The sequence below is a fragment of the Poecilia formosa genome, unplaced genomic scaffold (genome assembly GCF_000485575.1).
Source record: "Poecilia formosa unplaced genomic scaffold, Poecilia_formosa-5.1.2 Scaffold119, whole genome shotgun sequence".
NCBI lineage: Eukaryota > Metazoa > Chordata > Actinopteri > Cyprinodontiformes > Poeciliidae > Poecilia > Poecilia formosa.
This window is the reverse complement of record NW_006800058.1, coordinates 1,130,563-1,153,402: the sequence shown is the minus strand read 5'-3', so window position 1 is coordinate 1,153,402 and position 22,840 is coordinate 1,130,563. Positions and strand designations below refer to the sequence as shown.

Here is a 22,840-nt window from a genome sequence, read left to right as displayed (position 1 = left end):
CTATTTATTTATTTATTCCCAAGGAAAACAGAAAGTATAAATGAATAAGGAAAATAAGGAAATGGATAAAAAGATAGACCGCAATAAATGCGGGAATAAATAAATAAAATAATTGAATGTATAAATGAATAAATGTAAATAGGAATAACGAAGCCAATTACTGATTTATTTTTCTTTTCTTTTATTTATTTTGGCTGAAATGGGTCTCCATATTTTACTGAGTCTCTGAAGCCAAAACACTTTGAGTCAAGTGACAAGAGGCAGTTATTCAATGATGATTTTTATAATTGTCGAGAAATACAGATGCATGCACATTACATCAATATACAGCATAAAGAAAATAATCATTGTAAACAATTCACCATGGATTTCAATCATAAGAGATGCTGAAGATTCAAATATTCTAAAAATGACACACTGTCAGTTAAATGAATGGCACAGTTAATAGGCAAAGGCAATAAGCAAATTAATAACCTTCATTACATCCATATGCTTAAAAGCCTAAAAGGAGTAAAAAGCATAAAAAAAATGGAATTACAGTGAAAAATCAACTGAGGATGGATAAACACTCTCTCAAGCGTCATTGTATTTGAAAAGTTTAAGGACAGTGTTTCAAAACTGCAGGAAAACATCAAGACTTGAATTAATCTTCATGTGTAAATCTTCAAAACTCGCAGTGATGGAAAAAAAATCTCACTCCTTCATGATTTGTTATTTTTTGATGGTCAAACAAATGTAAACATTAGCCAAATATAACACAAGTAAACACAAAATGAACTGTTGAAATGAAAGTGCTTATTATGAAGGGGAAATATTCACAGCAGCCTGACCCGGTGTGTGAACAGGAGCTGCTGCCTGTAACTAGCTGAGTCATCCTTAAAAGGAACATTAAATATCTGCGGTCATCACAGTGTTGTGGAGGATCCAGACAATATCATCACTGTTATAATTATTCTAAGTATGATTTTTAAACTTTGAAAATCTGATATTTTATGCAGACATTTGTTTTGTTTATAAAATTCTTGATTGTTACTCCACCTTTAAGAAAGTTTTCTCTTTTGAGATGAGATAACATGATCAGAGTTACAAGGGCGACCTCTAGAGGTGAGTGCAGCATCCAAAAATGTGACTGCTTTTCATAAAACTGCCTTCTCTTGTGACACGAGAAGGCAGAAACCAGTCAATAAACAATAAATCAACTAATTGCACTATCAATTAAAAGGGGCTCAATAATTTTCATTCTGGTGATTAGTATTTTTTGAAGGGTGATTTTGTTTACAGACACATAACAATCCATTTTATTTATGGTTTCGTTTGTGTGTGGTTTTTATTTCCATTTTGTTTATTGTTGTGGTTGTTGTGTTTTATTATTATATAATTAAAATATCTTCCAGTTCTTGTCTTACTTACAAAAGTTACTGGTCTCTGAGAGCCAACTTGCTTTATTATACCATTATCAACATATCCGTTGAAAATGGTCTCAAAACAATGATTTTATCATTTATCGCGATAATTATTGGGACAAGTTATTGTTGACAGGCCTGGTCATTGGAATTAGTTTGCCAAACATGTTCTAGTTACAAAACATATGGCAAAAAAAATATGCCTATTAAATAAGAAGATCAGAACTCATTATTGATCAAGGCAAATCATTTGTTTCATGAATTGTCTGTTAGTTTGTGGTTTGGTTTGCTTGGTTTTAGCTGAGATCTGAATAATTACATATCAGACATGTTCAGACAGTTTAGTAAAATCTGGCTGAACATAAACTGGCTTTTTATAATCTGTCAAATCAGACAAAACTGAACCTGACCTGGGACTGCAGGTGGAAATTAGCATTCTTTGCTTTAGCCTGGTACCATGCATCTGTTCTTTCAAAGAGTTAATGAAATGTCTTACACTGTCCCTGTGTCAACAACAACAACAAAAAACAATATAAAGACAAGTTTAGATGGGTTTTGTCAACTTGGAGAAAGTATTTAATCGTGCCCCTTGGGGTTTCCTGAGAGCGTTACTTCATGACTATCGAGTACCGGCCCCCTTCATATGTTCTTTAGATCCCTGTGTCAGATATAGGTCTGTAATTTGGACTTGGTGTTGAGAGGATCTGTTTCATTGGTCCTAACAATCACTCCATCTTGGAATAAGCAGAAGAGAATGGATGGATGGAAGAAACTTTTTGATTGAAATGTTGCATTTTGTGTTTATGTGTTACATTTGTCTGATGTGTAGATCTGTTTGATGTTCTGAAACATTTCCTTAAGGCAAACAAAAGACCAATGAATCACTGCTGAATGTCTCTCTGAGTAAGATCCCGTTGGAGATCAGGAGCTTTCAACCTGCGTTGCAGGGCTCGGAGTGGCAGATTGGTTTCCTGAATTCTTCAAATGCAACATAAAGTAAATGAAGATGAAGAAACCTGCAAAACAAAATGAGTAAAAATATGTTCAGATACAAAATAGTTACTGCATTAAATACTTTTTTACTCTGAAAATGCCTCACCTACAAATCCATGTTATTCACTCGCATATAAAAGTTATACACACAGAGTGTCATACAGTCATTGAAGATTATTTTATTGGAAGTTCAATGCTATGTGCTGCTATGTGTTGGCCTTAACAGAGCAAAGCCATTGTAATAACAAGTTCAAACCTTGCAGAGAGTTCAGGATGCAGAAGGCATAGAGGCCCGGAGCAGGAAGCTGGCCCAAAGAGAAGAAGATCAGCCCCCAGGACAGGCCCAGCAGAACCATGAGGACCAGCAGGGTCACGATTTCTTTCCGGGCCACACGGCGCTCTCTCTGTCCATGCTGGTTGACCGAACGTTGAACAAACAAATGTAGCTGGTTATTATACTCAGTCAAAAGATGAGAATCAATCGATCAATTGATCGATCGGTCGGTCCGTTGGTCCGTCCGTCCGTCCTTTGGTCGGTCCATCCGTCTATATATTTATTCCTGGCTAAAATGGTTCGATGCAGAGTCACCAGACCATCCCAAGTTGCTGGGTTTATAGTTGGCATATTGAACTGGGCAAAAGACGGCCCATAAAAAAAAAACATCCCCACTGTACTGAACCTCATTGAAAGCCTCATAGTTATTCCACCAGATATTGATTTCTGAACCTTTTCTGAGTTAAAACTTTAGTATTGTTGTTTCTACATGAATATGAATTCTTTGCATTATTTGAGGTCTGAAAGCACTGCATCTTTTTCATTATTTTGACCATTTCTCATTTTCTGCAAATAAATACTAAAATTTTTGCTTGGAATTTTGGAGACATGTTATTAGTTCATAGAATAAAAGAACAATGTTCACTTTACTCAAGCATATGCTTGAGTAAAGTGAACCTTTACTCAAGGTATGCCTATAAAAAGTACAATCAGAGAAACCAATCATTTTGCAGTGGTCTCAATTTTTTCCAGAGCTGTATATACTGTACATAAAGTTAGCAACCAGTGTACAGTATAGGGTATATACTGTATATTTTATGGCAAAAGCTTCTGATAATTGTTAGTTTTTTGCCACCTAGCTTGTTGCATAATATCAGCTAATGTGGTTAATATATTGAGAAGGGTACTTCTCATATTGATCATGTTTCACATGATATTGTGTCATGTAGTGTAGTGCTCTGGTCTTGGTCCTGGCTTGGTCTTAGGTTAGCTGGTATTGACTACACTGCCCTCTGCTGTAACTGCATCAGAACACAGCAGGATGGCACATCTCACTGCAGACAAATTGTTGAGTACACATTGATAGGAGCCTCCCTTGTGCTGGTATTTAAAAAATATATATAAATTCTGCTGTTATGTAACAATTACCTGTTTGGTAAAGTGGGTGCTCACAAACCATTTGATTGTCACTCCAAACATGATCACATTAAAGAGGAACATGATGCTGAACAGCCCCAGGGTGGTCCCCAGCTTCACTCTTTCATCGGTTATATAGCATCTACACAGACAAGAAGCACAGTCACAGAAGAAATTAAATTCTACATCAAGTGGATGGAAAAAATGTAGTAATATGTTTACAGACAAAATGCATTTCTTAAATTAAAGAACGCACAAAGGTACATGGAAATCATTTTTCAAACAACAAATTTAGTGCTGGACTAGATTTTACTGCACAGGTTCAGTCGTTTACTTTACATTTCAGTTTCATTGGGTCTAGATAACATCACAGGGGTACGGCCATACAAGTTCTTGTCGATGATCACCACCACTGACACAATCACAGCTGGAAGACCTGAAACACAACAACTGGTACCTTAACTGAAGGCTGCAGACATTAAGTTTCAAATTCAGACAATGCCACTCACCCCATCCCACCACGCTGAGTTTCAGCAGGTATCGTCTCACATAGACATTGAAGACTTTGACCAGAAGAAGGTAGAGGTGGAAGCCCTCCAAGGCCATCCAGGTGAAAGAGGCCAGCAGGGAGTAGTGAAGAAGAAGAGCCACATAGAGACAAAGCTCAGTGGAGGACGACGCTGCTGCCGCCTGACTGGAGAGGAAGTGAACGTTGAGGAGGATCAGAGCGACTGCCAGGCTGATGTGGATCTTCTTGGAATCGTCTCCTCTGAGTTTTCTGTCAGACACAGAGCACATTCTCAGAAAGAGAGAAATTCTGAATCAGTTTCCTACTCATAGTGTTTGGTCACATAAAGTGGAGGATGATGATGAAGAAGAAGATTTTTAACAATACATTTATTAACAATTATCTTACAAAAAAATACAGACTTTACACAATTAGATACACAAACAGAAAAAACAAAAAAGACTCACAAAACAACAACAAAAAAAATATTTACATCAGCAGCTTGTTAAATACTAATTATTTTCCTTCAGAAACGTTGCACAATACATTCTTGAAACCCCACAATTGCAAGAAGCTATTTAAATCACCAGTGGCTCTGTGGAAGCAAAATTCCAACCTTAACCTGGCCTTGACATTACATTTCCACAGAGCCACGGCATCAAGCTGAGGTCCATCCTGCAACTTGTCACGTCGTGTTTTATAAATAGACATTTTTGCTTCTGCAATTAAATAATTTAAAAGGCGGGATTTAAAACTCGTGGCTCGACTGTAAGGCATACAATATAAGAAAATAGATTAAGTAAAAACCACACTAAAAAGGCTAAAAAATCTAGCTAAATAATCCATAAAAACGTGAAAAACATTCTCGGACAAACTGCAAAACGGACACTCATTTAGGACTGATTACCGATAAAAACGAGTTCGATGCAATGGCGCCGTGAAGGATTCTCCATTGTAGGTCACCAGTCCTCTTTTTTATTGGAGGCTTGTATAAAGTCTTCCACTGTGGTTTCAGTCCTCTATTTCAGACACACCTTGGCCTTCCGTTAAGAGTCCTTCTGTTCACGATTTTAACACAGCATTTGTACAGTGCCTTTGGACTAGCTTTACATAATCTATTTCTGGTACGTCACTCTGCAGCAGGGGCCCACTGTCCTTCTTGAAACCTGGATCTAGGACCACGTCCGGAAACGGGTCCTTCGGGTCAGGCAGGCACTCTTTTGTTGCTTGTAGCTGCAGGAGCCACCTCTCCTCAGCCGTCAGTTGCTCTTTCAGTCGCTCCAGGAAGCGCTTTACTAGTTTGGCGGACCTGACTCCGAGCAGCAGGACAACCTCCAGGACGCCAGAGAACTCTGGACCGGCTACCTGCACTAGACGCTGCAGGATCACCGTCCCGGACCTGGACAGTGCCTCAGACAGTCCAGGCACGCTGCTGTCACTGACGTTCAGTTTTGCTCTGCACACTAGTGGTTCTTCTAAAAGCCAATGCAGAGAATTACATGTTTTTGCTCTTTTCAATTTAAAAAGAGCACAGGATTTAAAAACATCCTGATAAAAACAAGGCAACCCTTTCAACTTTAAGAAACTAAAATCTGTTAAAAACAGAGCAGCATCCAGCCCCAAAAAATTAACACGTCTAAGGATGCAATTGGCCACATCTGTCCACACAGGAGAACCTGTTAAATATTTCTGTAAAAACTGTAAACGAAAAGTAGCTGTTCTACTGGCCAGGTGAACAAGGCCCTGGCCCCCCTCCTGTCTCGATAAAACCTACACAGACTGCGGCATCCAGTGTAGACCAGTCCAAAAGAAGTCGACCATTTCTGACTGTATTTTCACTAGTAGACCAGGTGGTGGGTCTAGGATAGAAAGCTTGTGCCACAGCTGTGATGCTACAAGGTTGTTTAGGACCAGCACTCTACCTCGATATGACATTTGAGAGTGCAGCCATTTCCATTTTGACAGTTCATTTTTTATTTTTTGCTCAACATTTTCCCAGTTTTTGCTTACAACATCTTTGCTGCCTAAAAAAACACCAAGATACTTAAAACCATCTATTTTCTAGATAAGACCTCGAGGGAGAACTGGGAGCCCAACAGAAGCCAGGGCCTCGCTCTTTCCCCAGTTCACCCTCGCAGCAGACACTGCAGAGAACTTCTCTGTGATCTTGGTTAAAATGTTGACATCTTGTTGATCTTTTATAAAAACAATTACATCATCAGCGTAGGCAGATAAAACCATATTGTTACTAAAACCAGGTAAAACCAGACCATAAACACTCGAGCGTAATTTCTGGAGGAGGGGTTCCAGGGAGAGTGCGTAGAGCATCCCCAAGAGCGCGCAGCCCTGTTGAACGCCTCTACACACCCTAAAAGGAGCACACAGGCTACCGTTGATCTTCAGCACACTCTCAATGTCACTGTACAGAACCTGGCAATAAGACCCTCACTGAACCCAAACCCCCTCATGGTTTTCCAGAAGAAGCTGTGTTCAACGCGGTCAAATGCCTTTTCTTGATCTAGTGAAATCAAGCCAGTTTGTAAACCCAATGAACTGGAGACCTTCAAAACATTCCGAATCAGGTAGATGTTATCTACCATGGACCTGCTGGAGACGCAATAGGTCTAATCCCAGGGGATGACCTGCTCCATAGCTTTCCCCAGCCTAGTGGCCAGGGCCTTGGAGAGGATTTTGTAGTCCGTGCAGAGGAGGAACACAGGGCGCCAGTTCTTGATGTCCTGCAGGTTGCCCTTTTTGGGCAGCAGGGTGATGACCGCCTTGCGCCAGGACAAGGGGAGTGAACCAGTGGACAGACTTTCATTGTACACGTCGAGCAGGTCTGTGGCCAGAATGTCCCAGTAGGCCTTGTAGAACTCCACCGTGAGCCCGTCAACGCCCGGGGACTTCTGGCCCTGCATACTGAGGAGGAATATGTGGAGTTCTTGAAGCCCCAGGGGGCGCTCCAGCTTGGAGTTGGTCACCTCGGAGACCTGGGGTAGTTCATTGCAGAACTCCCTGAACAGTTCCTCGTTCTCTTTGTATTCACTTTGGAACAGAGAACGGTAAAATTCCACAGCCCTCCTCCTGATCTCACCTGGTTCACTCAGTTGGCGCCCCGTGTCCGACAGCAAAGAGTGGATCAGCTTCCTCTGCCCGTGCTTCCTCTCCAAGCTGAAAAAGAAGCTAGAGGGAGCATCCATCTCCGTGATGTTCTGGACCCGGGACCTGACCAATGCGCCTTGGACTTTGTGGTAACACTTTATTTGAAGGGGTGTGCATAAGACTAACATGATACTGCCAACTTTGCATGATTTTGTAAATTTTTATAATTTAATGCAAAGTTGGCACTTTCAATGGACTTTTAATGCAACTTTTAGAGCAACTTTGCATTAAAAATGTCATTATTTACCGAATGACACTTCATGACAACTGTCATAAACATTCATAAAGACTTCTTTATGTTCATGACAGGTGTTATGTCATGTTTATGACAGTGTCATGTCAGTCTTATGCACACCCTTAAAATAAAGTCTTACTGACTTTGTTTTCCAGCAGGTTTGCTAAAGTTAGCCTTTTTGATTTGAGAGCTTCAATATGCTCTCGATTTCCTGTGGATTCACTAAGTTGTTCTAATTCCACAATATTCATCTCCAGATCTCTGATAGATCTGGTAATGTCACGGGTGACATTCAGAGTGTGCTGCTGACTCAGCACACTCTGAGTCAGTGTGTGCTGAGTTATCTGTACTTTTCCATAGTCCCACCACTGTTTAAGATAAGTAAAATAAGACTTTCTTTGTCTAAAACCAGTCCAAAAATAACGTAAAATCTCTTTAAAACCCTGATCATAAGTTAAAGCAGAGTTAAAGTGCCAGAAAGCGCTTCTAGGTACAATGTTTCAAATAAAAACACTACCTAAAAGCAACGAGTGATCTGTAAAAGCCACTAGTAAAATCTGGCATGTTTAAACATGTTAAAATGGTGTTTAAAACAATAAAAACAATCAAGACGAGCTAAAGAGATTCTGTTTTCTTTAATAATGTGGGACCATATGTACTGCCTGGAGCCTGCATGCATCCTCCTCCATACATCCACCAGGCCTTGAGACGAGACCAGCTGCCGCAGAGCATGTTGGGCTGCTGGATGCGGCTCTGCATGGTTACGGTCTAAAAACTCATTTTCAGTGCAATTAAAATTCTCACCTATAAAAACATAATCCTCAGACCCACAATTACCCAACCATTCCCTAATTTTCTAAAAAAAAAAACGCTTTTTCTCTGCATTGGTGATAGGAGCATAAATATTAATAAAAACTATACTAAAATGATCAAGCTTTGTCTTGACTAAAAGACACCTCTCCTGAGTAACATGTTCAATTTCTATAGAGTTTGGGATGAAAGCTCTTGAGAAAATGAAACCCACCCCTGCACTCTGGGAGGTGCCGTGACTTAAAATGACCTCCCCCCTCCACACTCTACCCTAGTCTGTCTCTATTAAATTATCGAATGTAATGGTAAAAGCGTCTCCTTTCAGCGCTGAAAGTTAATAAAATAAGTAAAGTCTGAATGCTTTTCTTGGCTGATTTTATGCTCTGTGTGTCAATACAAATTATGATTCATCGATTAGGATTTTCATTCTCAATAGAACATTTGACAATGTTACTTTGGTTACAAGCAATGTTAGCAGCGACACCTGTAAACCCAAGCCGTTCATTGAAACACCCACCTCCACCAACTTTTGAGCTTGCTCAATCTTCTCGACAAACAATACTACAGCTCCATTCATACGAGCCGCAGACCTTATGGACCCATGTCCGACCACCTCTCCTACCGCCAAACAAACTTCCTCCACACTGCACGGAGAACCAGCGCCCACCGTGACGCCGTTCTTCCATGACAGCGTGGAGAAAGCCCCACCACCAGACACCATGGCGTCGTCAGGCGCCGGCCAGCTAGGCACACTTGACGGCCACACCCGAACCCAACAAAAACCCCTTACAACGTGACAAACTAACACAAAATCACAATTAACACAAAATCACAATTAAACAAGTAACATAAATACCCAGTGAAAAAATAGTAAGAAAAACCAAAGATATAAAACATACAAACACTCGCTTTCTCGCACTTCTTCCGCTCTCCACTCACCCTCCTCTCACACAAAGAAGAAGAAGAAGAAGCGATGACTAAAATAGAATTTCTATCGTGATCGAAGTAAATGGAAAGTAAAACAATAAATAACTGGTTGTATGAAATGACATCTGCAACAAGTCAAAAAGGGGAAAGGAAATGTCTGATCAGATAAAGAATAAAGTGATGTGAATGCTGGTCAGAATGTAACCTATCATTTAGGAACACTGTACCTTTTTGTGATGAAGAACAAAACAGTGATGATGAGAGCAAGCAGAGAGATACCACAGCCGATGTAAGTGATGTAGAACAAGATCTCAGTGTCTTTGGGTGAGAGCTCTGCAGACACCTGAGGAGAAAAAAAAGATACTATTACATTCATTTACAGCATTTTTGGTCTTTAGGCATAAGTCTGCTTCCTGACAACATAAACTTAATCCAGTGCTTTATTATCTTCATTTTTTTTCTTTACAGCTTTTAAAACTGTAAGAAATGCATTTGAAGTCATTGACTCAAGTAATAGCATTTAACTGGTTTATGCTCTTGGTAACAATACCACAATGTTTCAATCAAAATAAATTGCTTTAAAAAACCCACAGAATTAAAATGTAAATATTTGCGTCTTTGATAGACCTAGATTTTTTTTCTGTTCAGAGCTAACTTTCTTCATGCAGTGGTAACTTACATCATGAGACTAGCAAACAAATATGAATGTTGTCAAAGATCTCTGTTTTGGGTGTTTTCTATTATATGAATCAAACCACTTTTGATTAACAACAATACAAACCAATTAACAATGTACATTTTTTAATATCTACCACACTATAATGAAACAAATTAATCATTACTGATTAACTTTTAATAAACTGAGAAATTGTGACATACATATAGTTAGTCAGATATATTTGTCCTCCATCTTCATGCTATTGAACTAGACAGGAAGTATCTTGTCTGGCTAAATGGCAGACAAGATGGTGCCACATTCTGGCATCTTTGGGTATGTGCAGCTTTCTCCTGAGAGGAAATTTGCTTTGTTAAACAAAACTTTTGGTGAGTTCAGGCCTTTAATTTACAATGTGCTTTTAGTTTTGGATCAGTCTGTTTTTGAATTGGGGAACTGAATAATAATAATAATAATAATAATAATAATAATAGTTGATCTGATTTTTTAAGTTGAAACATGATGAACTTACAGTGTGAAAAGTCTTAACACTGTCTCAGTGTAAGGATTTGTTTTTTTTCTGTGTACAGTATTAATTTAGGTTTCTGTGTCTATTGAGTCTCCGTGTTGTCCTGTCTACCCCTTGGTTATTCCCAGCTGTGTCTCATTTCCCTGATTACCCTCTGTGTATTTAATAACACCTGTGTTCCTTGTTCCTTGTCGGGCCCTTGTCTAGTTGTCGCGTCTTGGCGTCTTGTCCACCGTCAAGTTTGTCGTCTAGTGCGCAGTCTATGTGATTATTACCAGTTGCTACCAGTTCTGAGCCTTAGCCTTCCGCTCATCTGTGCTGCCTGGATTATTGTACTGAAGCATCTTTAAATTCATAATTTCCCATCACTACCTGGGTCCGCTGCGTCTTCCTCACCACCTCATCACCACATATCATGACACTTGAAGAAAAAAGCTGGCGTTACATCATTGAACACATATGCTTTTTGTCTGATTGATAATCTTTTCCACATTTATTAAAGTGCAATTCAATCTGTGTATGAGGAAATTATTATGGATGTGTGTATATATTAGATATTTGGAGTTTGGTGAATGGGATTGTCCCTGTAAACAGGCACGTGCAGAGAGGGGGGACTTGGGGTGCTTGAGCACCTGCCCCTTTTGCTCCTTGCCCCCAAGTGCCCTTTTGGTCAATTTTTTTTTTTTTTTTTTTGGTATTATTATTTCCTAAGCCCTCTTCTGACACATAATAACGTACTAAAATAATTTGTTTTTTGTTGGGGTGTTTTTGTACAACATAATAAGCCCTCCGGTCACGTTGTTACCTTTGACCTTTTGCCCGTGACGCATGACGCAGTTGCCTCTCGCAACTAAGGCGGCTAACTGGAGTTCTTAAACCCAGTCTGGGTTCTTAAACCCAGTCTGGGTTTAAGAACCCTTACAGTACTGAGTCAGCACTCTTAAACCTTGTGCAAGAGAGGACTGAGGCAAACGTACGAGGACTGAGGCAAATGATACAAGTGATGCAGGTGTGGGGTCGGTTGGACCCCAATTGTAAACACAAGGGTTAAATGTTTTAAATGATATATTCTTAGCAACAGATTGTGGTCACCGTGGTTTTTTTTTTTTTTTGGTTCTGTTGAACCGATCAACTGCCTTCTGGACCATCAGATCTGAACCATCAGAGTCTCTGTTCTGGCCAGGAGAATTGGGCTAGAATACACGGGAAAGCTTTGGAGTGGTTCAGGTCAGTCCATGTTGGATCTGCTGAGTCTTCTCCAGACCTCTCATGTGTGGAGTACCTCAACGATCTATTCCTGGACCTCTTCTCTTTTCACTCTACATGGGCATTGCTTTCCATTTTTATGCTGATGGTACCAGGGGCGCAGTAAAGGGGGGAGAAGTGATGACAATTCTAGGGGCCCTGATCAACAGGGGGCCCTCCACAATTTAATTATTTATTTTTAATTCATAGAAATAAAAAAAAAAAAAAATCAGGGCCCTGTCAATTACAAAATTAATCATATTGCATTTTCAAAGATTGTTTATAGCAGTGAAAATTTAACGTTCCCACTCCCACATCATAAAAAACTTGTTCATATTTGCCCTGAACCCCCCTATCTGCGTTAAATGGTTTGTTCCTGCTTAGAGGGCTTCAGAGTGACGCTGTTAGCAGCAGTCAGTGGAAGACACAAACAATTGTGGCAGTTACTATGTTGCTAAGAAAAGTTATAAAATCAGGTTTTCAAAAAAAAAAGAGGGAGAGAAAGAAAAAGGCAAGAATGTTAATTTATAACCCAGTTTTTCTCCAAGAGAGGTGAGTAGTCTGTGTCAGATTATCAACCATTTAGTATAATTAGCTTAGCTACAGACTGCTGTTTGCCTCCATTTATTAGCATTTAATGAATTAAGGAAAGAAATTACCAACATATTCATATATTTAACTTGTCCCTTGTACCTTTTACCACTTAACAACAGATGAGTCAGTCAGCAGCAGCTCTAACCTACGTCCCTCCTGACCCGTCCTCTCCTGCATGAAATTAAAGCTGCAGTATGTAACTTTTATATAAATATATGTTTTTCCACATATTTTTTTAAAACTGTCATTATGTTGTGACAGTATGGTATGAGAGGTAATCTGTGAAAAATCTATTTCCTCTGCCTTCTCCCAGTGCTAGAAACAACCAGTCAGTGGCAGGAGAGTTTTAGTGCTGTCAATCACAATCTCATGTGGTGCTGCTCATCCTTCCTCCACCTCGATTTGTGCCATGCGGCAGCTAGCATAGCACAAAACTGTGAATATGCTCAGTTTAGTTAGCTTAGCTACTAATGACGGCAGATAAATGGTTTCTTGTAATAAGTTGTTTCTCCACCTTTAACACATTTAGCAGTGAGTGAATGAAATGAAGTTGATTGAAAGTGCTAAGAGCATCCTCCTAGTTCTGATTGGTTGTTTTGGTCAGAACGGTGCAGTACTTTAACCAGTAATAGTAATTCAGGAAGGAGCTGGAGGAGATTGATTGTTTTCACAGATTATCTGTCTCATAACAAACTGCTATGACATCGTGACAGCTTTAACAAATATGGAGAAAACATATTTTTTATTAAAGTTATGTACTGCAGCTTGAATAAAATGCAACTACATAGCATTTTGAAGAAGTCTGGATTGCTTCATGTATATTTTGCACATTGCTTTTGACTGTTGCTCATGGGGAGACATTTCAGTAATCTAAAACTAACAGAAAAATGTAAGCAACCTACTTGCATACTAGATGTGGACCGTTGGATGTAAATATTGTGCTAGTATCAGTATTGAACCAAAGAAAGCAAGGCAGATACATGCTTTTAAAATTGTGATGCTTTTTATGGGTTAAATAGACTCAAAAAATTGTAACAGCAGCTGGGGGTGGCAGCAAATTTTTTGTCAGGGGGCCCACGATTCCTGGCGGCCCCCCTGGATGGTACCCAGATTTATATCCCACTGAACCAGGAAAATGCATATTCTGCCATTTGTTGAAGTGTAGTGCAGAAATTATATCTTGGTTGTCTTCAGAAAAATAGGATACATCCTAATTTTATTTTCATCATGCTAAAGACATCCTTAAACCAGAAACCTTATTCTTACCAGAAGCACACCAAAGTACGTGAGATGACTGGAGAAACAGGTGATGTGAGTCCCATTATAGTCCGTATTGTCACATTGTCTTGGAATGGTATCTGGTAGATCAGAGACACAGAAAGAGCTGTTAGCTCTGTGAATACAAACCTAACAGTCAGTTACTAAGTAATAATCTTTTATGCTGCTACTAACCATTTTCTGTGGTGTTTAGGTACACACATGTGACGTTCACCATTTCCTATAATACAACATGCCTGTTTTAGATGGTCCTTTGTTGTCACAACATTCAAGATGAAGTCTTTTACATGGTAACTATATCAGCTTCCAATAACAACAATTCAATCAAAGAGAAAACACAGTTACATTTATGTTTGCAGTGATACTGATTGTGATCTTGACTAGTTCCGTAAGTCCAGAAACTTCCATTCCACGGACACTCAGGCCAATGAGTCTGTGCTCATACAGGTTCTCTAAGCCTTTCCAATCATCCTGTAACACAAATTACACAAATTAATGGATGTCCAGGACAGATATTGATACTTAATCTCTATTTTTAAGCTGCTCCCAATACACTAACAGCACAAGCAATAGTCCTTCTAAATTGCTCGGTATCAACTATTAGTGATTCTTGAGAAAAGGGACAAAATGGGTTTATATTTTTCCCCCCAAAAAAATTTGATTATTCCTCAAGCTTATGTACTCAAAGATGACAAATACTGTTTTTTTTATGTAAAGATGTGAAGGTGCAGGCTCCCAGTTGCAACATTCTTTTGAAAATTTAATTTTTAAAGGACCTGACCCAGAACTTTGTCAACACCATCTGACAAAAACAAATATAAAATAATTTTTAATTACCATATTAGTGATATTTATATTCAGTTTCCCAGACAAATGCTTCTCAAGAAACAAAATAAATATTATTAAAACAAAAAAAAAGTCCATCTGACAGAGTTGACAGTGCATGATGGAGTTGACACAGAACTGTAGGTGGTGACAAACTAGTAAGTAAAATGAAAAACTTGATACATGTGAAGTAATGCAATTTATGTAAAATACATTAAAATGAATTAATTGCACAATTAAGTGAGATTTGTCAACAATTTCATTTGAAGAGTCACAAAAACTCTGATGGAGTTGACAAAATGACAAACTACCTCAATTTATATGATGTAATTCTGAAGGAGGCCATACTGTAGCTCATCAAGTCCACAAAATCTTTACATTGTACCAAAATTAATAATTTATTTCACAAAATATCATCAAAATTTTGTAAATTGTCAGTTATGGAGTTGACAATTCATGGTTGTGACGAACAATTTAGGAATAAAACAGAAGAAAAAAAACTAAAGAATAACAAGCTAACCAGAGCTGCCTAGCCCTCTTAGCAAAGGAAGAGAAGGGAAAATGTCATGGGGTCCTCAGAAGTTCTGGTGCCCCCCAACAATGCCTGATTTTTTAATTTTTTTTTTATTTCTGACGGTTGACAAAAACTTGGGACAAATTTCAATGGAGTTGGAAAATGTATAAAAATTATTTTTAATTCAATTTATTGATACTTTTATAATTATTTATTTAAATACTTATACTTAATTGTCATAATATATTATCTTAATATTCCTTTAATTGTTTTAAACTATTATAACGTGTTGAGTTCTGCTCCAGGAGAAGGGATTTTAAAGACGCCATCCACCTATTACATAAAATAAAAAAATATTCAGCAAACACCTGGAAAACCTACTTTGTTGTATTACGAGGTTAGTTCAGTCAGATATTTGAAAAAAATTATATTTTGTGTAATTTTATTCAAATTTTGTGCTTTATGCATAGGACCTGTTTTGTCCCTCTTAGAATCATTGTACTACACGAGTTAGTTATGTCAGGTTGTTATAGTTTACTACATTTTATTTTGTTTGTGGACACACAAACATATTCAAAGATGCAGAGAGAGACAATATCAAGCCTTTCACACATAAGGCGTTCACTTTCGAAGACGCCAAGCTTTTGAAACATATTGAGCTAACTGAAGCACATAGTCCTGAAATAAACACTGTGGTTTATCACTCATACAAAGGAAATCTGGATAAACATCAATGACTTCATCAAGCAGTGTGTTTCTGAGAATCATATACAAAGAACAAGCAAACAAAAAGTGCATTTCATTTTCAATTTCATTTAAATCCCACAGAAAACATTTTCGATTCTCTTCTGGAACTGAACAAAATCATTAATTTTCTAATGATAGAGCCAAAGTACCAAAACTAATCTGTCCACAGGATGACCTCTAATTTTTAGTTAAGTTTCATATAACATAAAGTTCTAGGCCATAAACATCCTTTATTGAAATATAAGTTTATAAGTGGTTTATGTAAAATGTCGCTAGCCCATTTATACTTCTGAGCTTTAAAATAAAATAATTCCATTTGTTCAATATTACTTCTCAACTTATTTCTATAGATATACAGAAAATCAGCCTCCTCAAATATATCTATTGGGCAAGTCCCAACAGGTAATGTGTTTTGTTAATCTATGATACAACATACTGATGAACCTGTTCCACAATTTCACCATCACTAACTGTGAAAACTTCACATTGGTCTTCAGAAGATTCTCCACTCTTTCTGCAGCGCTAAGGTCCTCTGGTAACACTTTATTTGAAGGAGTGTGCATACGACTGACATGACACTGTTAGACATGCCATAATATCTGTCAGAATATGGAGTCTTTGTGAATGTTTACAACTGTCGCCATGAAGTATCATTCAGTAAATAATGACACTTTTAATGCAAAGTTGCACTAAAAATTGCAGTCCATTAAAAGTGTCAACTTTGCATTATTCAGTCAATAATGATCCTTTTAATGCAAAGTTCTATTAAAAATGCATTAAGAGCATCATTTTGACAGGTGTCATGTCATGTCTATAACAATATCTTATGCACACCCCTTCAAATAAAGTGTTACTGAGCCTCCTGGCTCTGATCAGTTGTTTCTGACTGAGCGGTGCATTTCTGCACATGGCTGAAGGACCACTGGGAGGAGCCAAAGGAGATAAAAAAAATTTTCACAGATTAATAAAACATTTGTTGATCAAATTTCAAAATATATTCTTGTACAAAGTTCCTTGTAAATCTGAAATATTTAAGTCTATAACTATACCAACTACAGTGAGCATATACATAAGATCTTCCATACAAAACCCTTCATTACCACAACAACTGTTATGTTAGTTGTTTCATAACAACTGTTGGTGTTGTGTTTTGTTAGTCTTGGGGAACTGATATGAGAGGTGTAATGTCTCTGACCTCTGGAAGCTGAACCGACCAGAATGCAATTGTATTATTCGGTCCAAGTTTCAGCTCTTTAGGCAAGTGAGCTCGCAATTTTCTGCCGGGCAGATCCTCATCTGCAGAACCCTGCACAGATGCAGAACATGAAATAATTACAATGACATCATAATGAATTTTAATGACTAAAATTATTATTTGCAATTATGCATATTTTAAAAAACCCACAACACAATATCTTCATTTTATACAGTGGCTGATTAATTCACCCCTGATAGATTGCATCTCCACTCTCTGCTGTCTGTCGCAATAAACAAGCTTCTAATACTCATCTACTTCGATATGTCCACTCCTCTTGACAAAGTTGCTAAAATGCACAGTTGTGTTCAAGTTCTAACATAATTCCTACTGATTAAAATTGGTTGAAAAATTTGGAGGTAATCCTTCTTTTGTAATTTTGCATTTATTTTGTTTTTCTAAAGTTAGAAGTGGCAGTGAAACACACAAAAAACTTTTCTGCTGCTCAAACATCCAGATTTGACAGATCCGGATGTTTGAGCCAGATCTGGTTCAAACATCCAGGCTCAAACATTACAAGCAACAATTTGTAGCTTGTAAAAGCTACAAATTTAAAGTTTATAGCTTTAAATGTCCTCATCATATCTGTTCCAAACATTCGGTTTTATGGTCCAAAATCTCCACACACATAAAAAAAATTCTTCATGAGCCATTTCTCCTGTCCATGTGGGCAGTTTCACATTTTAATGGTTTCATTTAAACTGATTTCACTGTGGAACATGATACTGGTGTTCCAACAGTTTTTTTTGTTCATGACAGTTTTGAGCTTCAATTGTGTTTGGGTTATTCTTGAATATTTCTACCAGTTTCCTGTAAATAGTTACAGTCTTAGTCGTGTTCCAGACCTTTCCTTGGTTAAAAATAATAATAATTGTCAAATCAACAACATTTATTAAATCAGCATAATCTATTTAATAATTGTTAAATCAGCATAATATACAACTCTGTTGCTGAGATCTTCCCTAAGTTCTCTGGACTCCCATCGTCTGGGTATCTTCACCATCTGTAGCTAATAAGAATCTCAAAAATAAATTTAAGAGTCTTTGGTCTTGTAAAACCTTGAGCTTCACCATTAAAAATGCCTGGACGTGTGTATTCAAACTTGTATTTATAATTTTGATCATGTGTTGAAGATGGACTTATGCACCAAACTTGTGTGTTGTGTTATCACCTGAGAAAAGTGGGTGAAACATATATGAGACATGTAAATCCAACCTTTTGACCATGTCCAGGACAGTGAAGTTAGTTTTGCTCACTAAAACCAACTGTAGTGTACATTCAGAGGTTTGAAATATAGTCATCTGTATGTCATCTGTGATGACAGTGAAAATTTAACAAACACAATGAGACTCTACTGTGAAAAAGAGCTGTTTAAAGTAGCAAAAGGAGACAAGGATTTTTTTGTTTGTTTTTCAACAATAAGAGCCACAGCAATCAGAAGATGACAAAAAAGTTCCGTATTGAGGACATTTCCTCCATTTAACATCTCTTTTAGGAGGGCTACAATCAAACATGCTCCTTATTGTGTATCTCTACAGAAAGGCCCATATGCATAAGCTGTTATTTCTCTTTCTTGCAATGAGCAATCAGTTCATATAAAATGAAACACTCTATTGTACTAAAACTTTAGAGCCTTTTGGAAAAACTCGAGTGTAGCAGCTTTTGTGTTTTAAAACAAACCATCTATTGACCTGATTGAGACATTTGGGCAAAAACTGTTGCAGATACAGAACAAGCAGAACTGGTAAATGTGTTACAAATTTCTTTCTGGGGCTTGTGTGTTTGAAAAATAGTGTGTGTTTAAAGCATACATGACTGATACTAACACATTTATCTTTCAAATCATAAACATGTTTATGATTTGAAAGATAAATGTGTTAGTATCAGTCAACCCAACCCTTCTCATAATGACATATTCAGAGAATTTGCCTTACCTCAGTGTCACTGAGGTACATGTCAAAGCCGTTGCCATTTGAGCCCGATGGTCTATGTAGGATGGCCATAGAATGGCCTGTAGTGATGCATGATGTTTGGTTTAGTTCTATTTCCAGCAAAATTTTCTCCAAGGTCTTAATTGTTCTTTCAGAAAAAAGAATATTTATCTTACAGCATTACTGATACAGTAGACAAGAACATTTGAATGATCTGATACGGAACACTGTGCTTACTGGAGTTTGTCACATCCATTTCCATTTCCATTTCCATTCCCACTCCCATTTCCATTCCCACTCCCATTTCCATTCCCACTCCCATTTCCATTCCCACTCCCATTTCCATTCCCACTCCCATTTCCATTTCCATTTCCATTTGCATTTCTATTTCCATTCCCATTCCCATTTCCATTTCCATTTCCATTCCACAGACATTTGCTTACATGTTCCATGCAGCATTTATTCCTGCCATCTTCTGCAAAGTAAATGATCACATATTACTTTTTTGGATAAAACATATTAAAATTTATATAAGTAACATGATGCAACTTACTGGGAGCAGTTGTGTTACAAGCATTTTCGTTATTGTCACAGTAATCTTTAGCACATTTTGCAGCACTTGCAGTATAATGGAATGTGAAGCAAAATATTCCCCACCAAGAGAGCCAGAACTTCATCCTGTCAAGGGAAGATAATTGGTACAAAAGCTGCCTGAGTTTCAGAAATATCCACACCCAACAACCTCCCACTTCTATTATATATATCAATATTTGAAACATATTGAAATGCAAATGAAAAAAAGTACTTCAATTCCTTCTTTTATAGAAGAAAATAAACATGTATTGCCTAAAATGCAATAACAAACCCATCAGTATTCAGCCAGGCAAAATCAAGGAACAAATGTTCAGTGAGATACTTAATTTACATTTGAAAGCAACATCACATTGAACAAAGCCAAATTTCACCAATTATTTAGGGCACATGTGTCAAACTCAAGGCCAGGGGACCAAATCTGGCCTGCCATAGCTGTTTGTGTGGTTCTTTAGACTTCAAACTCCAAGTTCATTCAGTTCTTCACAAATCTGTGAAATTCATACAAAATCAACAAATCTCCACATTTTTTTCTGATTTTACTGAAAAAATTATCTCAAATTGGGTCAAAAACATTGAGTTTAAGTTACTGCAACCTCACTTGATGTCAAGTTATATTCCATAATTAATACAGCAAGTAATAAAAAGTGACATTTAGCATCATACATTAGCGCAAATATCATAAAAATTCCCTATTTCTAATTCCTTCTTAATTTCTAAACTGGCACCACAAAATCTGCAATTTTGATTAATTGTGAGGGCTCGACAGACAACATTTCCTAAGTAAGATGGAAATAATATGGAGTGAAAATAGTCTGAAAATATCTGTGCGTGTGTAAAAAGATTTATGCGTGTGTAAAAGGATTTGGCACGTGTAAAAATATCTGTGCGTGTGTAGTACTGGATTTGTAAACCTTAAAAATAAAATAAACCTTCTCCTACGCCTATAAATGTTGAAAAGAACACACAAGTCACCTGGTACACACACACAAAACTGCATTTACACACAGATCCGGTTACGAGTGCACAAGTATTTTTGAGGCTCATTTCACGATTTGGGGAAGCTTGTGTGTAGATGATGCGTTTACATGCAAGTAAAAGCTGGGTCATCTGAGTTTTGCTCTGAGTCTAGTGTTTTTATCCTCTGACGTTTCTCACTTTGCTTGTGCCGAAGTGGCAAATACGTTAGTTCGTGGAAAACGGTATATCTCAGGACTTCCTTATAATATCCTAAAATTATTTATAGACATATTGTGCATTTTTGAGCGGTACAGGAGACTAAGTGGTCTGAAAAAGAACCACTGGGTGGCGGAATGGTTCGCTGGCCTTCCAATAGCTAAAGGGCAATTCTACTTAATTTTTCACTACTTTCCGCATCTTTAATCAACTCTAGTTTAGAAACTACTACACCTAGACACTTCAAACCTGGACTAAATTATTCTTCTCTAATAGCACAATATTTAAAACCATGTTTGGGATTTGTGAAACTTTTTCCTGATTTGTGAAAACTCAATAAAGTTTGATTTTCAACATTTTTGGCACCTCTTTCATTACTAAAACTGCTCTAATTAAAAAAACTACAACTCATAGACACTTCAAATCAGGACTAGATTATTCTGCTCTAATAGTAGAATATTTATAACCATGTTTGAGATTTGTGAAACCTATTTCTGATTTGTGAAAACTCAAGAAAGTTCAAAAATCACAATTTTTTGGCATCTCTTTCATACTAGAACTGCTCTAATTAAAAACTACAACAACTAGACTATTCAAACCTGGAAAAGATTATTCTGCTCTAATAGCAGAATATTTAAAACCATGTTAGTGATTTGTGAAACCTTTTCCTGATTTGTGAAACTTCAATAAATGTTGATTTTACCACTTTTTTGCATCTGGATCACACTGGAACTGGTCTAATTCCAAATCTACAACACCTAGACTCTTCAAACCTGGAATAGATTATTCTCCTCTTCAAGCTGGATATTTAAAACCATGTTTGGGATTTGTGAAACAGTTTTCTGATTTGTGAAAACTCAGTAAAATTCGAACTTCACCATTTTTTTTCAGTTGGATCACCATAGATCTGCTCTAATTAAAAAACTACTACAGCTAGACACTTCAAACCTGGAATAGATTATTCTTCTCTTCAAGCAGAATATTTAGAACCATGTTTGGGATTTGTGAAACTTTTTTCTGATTTGTGAAACTTCACTTAACAGACCCCTGCAAAAGATCTGTCCTTCCAACAGCCATCACCATCTACAATAACTCTTTGAAAAATTAATGAGTTACACCAACATTTTATTTCCCACTGGGATTAATAAAGTCGTTTTGAATTAGAATTGAATTTGAAGAAAACTGCATGGAACATATATGAATAGTAATCTGATCTTTAGTGAAGTTTCACAAATCACATAAAGGTTAAATTCCAAACATGGATTAAAATATTCTGCTAGAGCACAACAATATAGTCCAGGTTTGAAGAGTTTAGGTCAGGGGTCCCCAAACTTTTTCCTGCGAGGGCCACATAACTGTTCCCTTTTCTGGTCGGGGGCCGGTCTTAGTTTTTCGAGAAAGAAACCTTAGAAAACTTTTGTTGAGGGGAAGGGGGGGATTACTGCCGACGACATATTCGTGTTTGTAGATAATTTTTACCCAGAATNCCCAGACGCCCTTTCCCCTCCTGGCTCGGACCCGCTCCAAAACCAAGTAGGTCCACCGACTCCGTTTTTCTTAAAGAATCCAAACAGAACCAGAACTAACCCTCCCTGTCCCCTTGTGCTTAGATTTCTGGCGTCAGCCGTGAGAGGAGAGCCATGCCCCCCATATCGCCTGCCACCTTCCTGTTTTGTTTACAATAAACCTCACACAATAAACACTGGTGCTCTCTGTTGTGTTTCTGCATCTGGGTGAAGAAATTAGAATCCGACATGACAAAATTATGATAATTTAGTGCAAAGATGGCATTTTTAATGGACTTTTAATGCAACTTCTAGAGCAACTTTGCATTAAAGTGTCATTATTTACCGAATGACACTTCCTGACAACATTCATAGACATTCATAAAGACTTCTTTAGGCTCATGACAGGTGTTATGTCATGTTTTTGACAGTGTCATGTCAGTCTTATGCACACCCCTTCAAATAAAGCGTTACCAGAAATTGAGAAGATATTTGATGTTGACTGACCTGATAAAATGAGAAACCTCCAAATGTCATTTTTATCAG

At 37.6% G+C, this 22,840-nt stretch overlaps 1 protein-coding gene across 1 annotated transcript; it reads right to left on the bottom strand.

Annotated features, from left to right (window-relative positions):
* Window positions 1-959: 959 nt before the first annotated feature.
* Window positions 960-19,323, bottom strand: LOC103143978 (adhesion G-protein coupled receptor G2-like). Its single transcript, XM_007560715.2, has 12 exons — window positions 19,260-19,323; window positions 19,026-19,170; window positions 17,032-17,142; window positions 14,096-14,221; window positions 13,925-13,970; window positions 13,739-13,830; window positions 9,677-9,792; window positions 4,317-4,585; window positions 4,147-4,243; window positions 3,820-3,949; window positions 2,653-2,809; window positions 960-2,419 (listed from the first exon to the last, which is right to left on the bottom strand). The coding sequence occupies exons 2-12, from the start codon at window positions 19,092-19,094 to the stop codon at window positions 2,325-2,327; spliced, it is 1,308 nt and encodes a 435-aa protein (XP_007560777.1). The 5' UTR covers window positions 19,095-19,170; window positions 19,260-19,323; the 3' UTR covers window positions 960-2,324.
* Between the last annotated feature and the right edge of the window lie 3,517 nt (window positions 19,324-22,840).

Bases quoted from the DNA above. Each gene is read 5' to 3' on its own strand.
- LOC103143978 (XM_007560715.2), bottom strand. From the start codon at position 19,094: ATGGCCATCCTACATAGACCATCGGGCTCAAATGGCAACGGCTTTGAC. The intron at 14,222-17,031 runs GTCAGAGACATT...TTTGTGTTACAG, and splicing joins GGTCGGTTCAGCTTCCAGAG to GATGATTGGAAAGGCTTAGA. The intron at 13,831-13,924 runs GTTAGTAGCAGC...CTGATCTACCAG, and splicing joins CCTAAACACCACAGAAAATG to ATACCATTCCAAGACAATGT.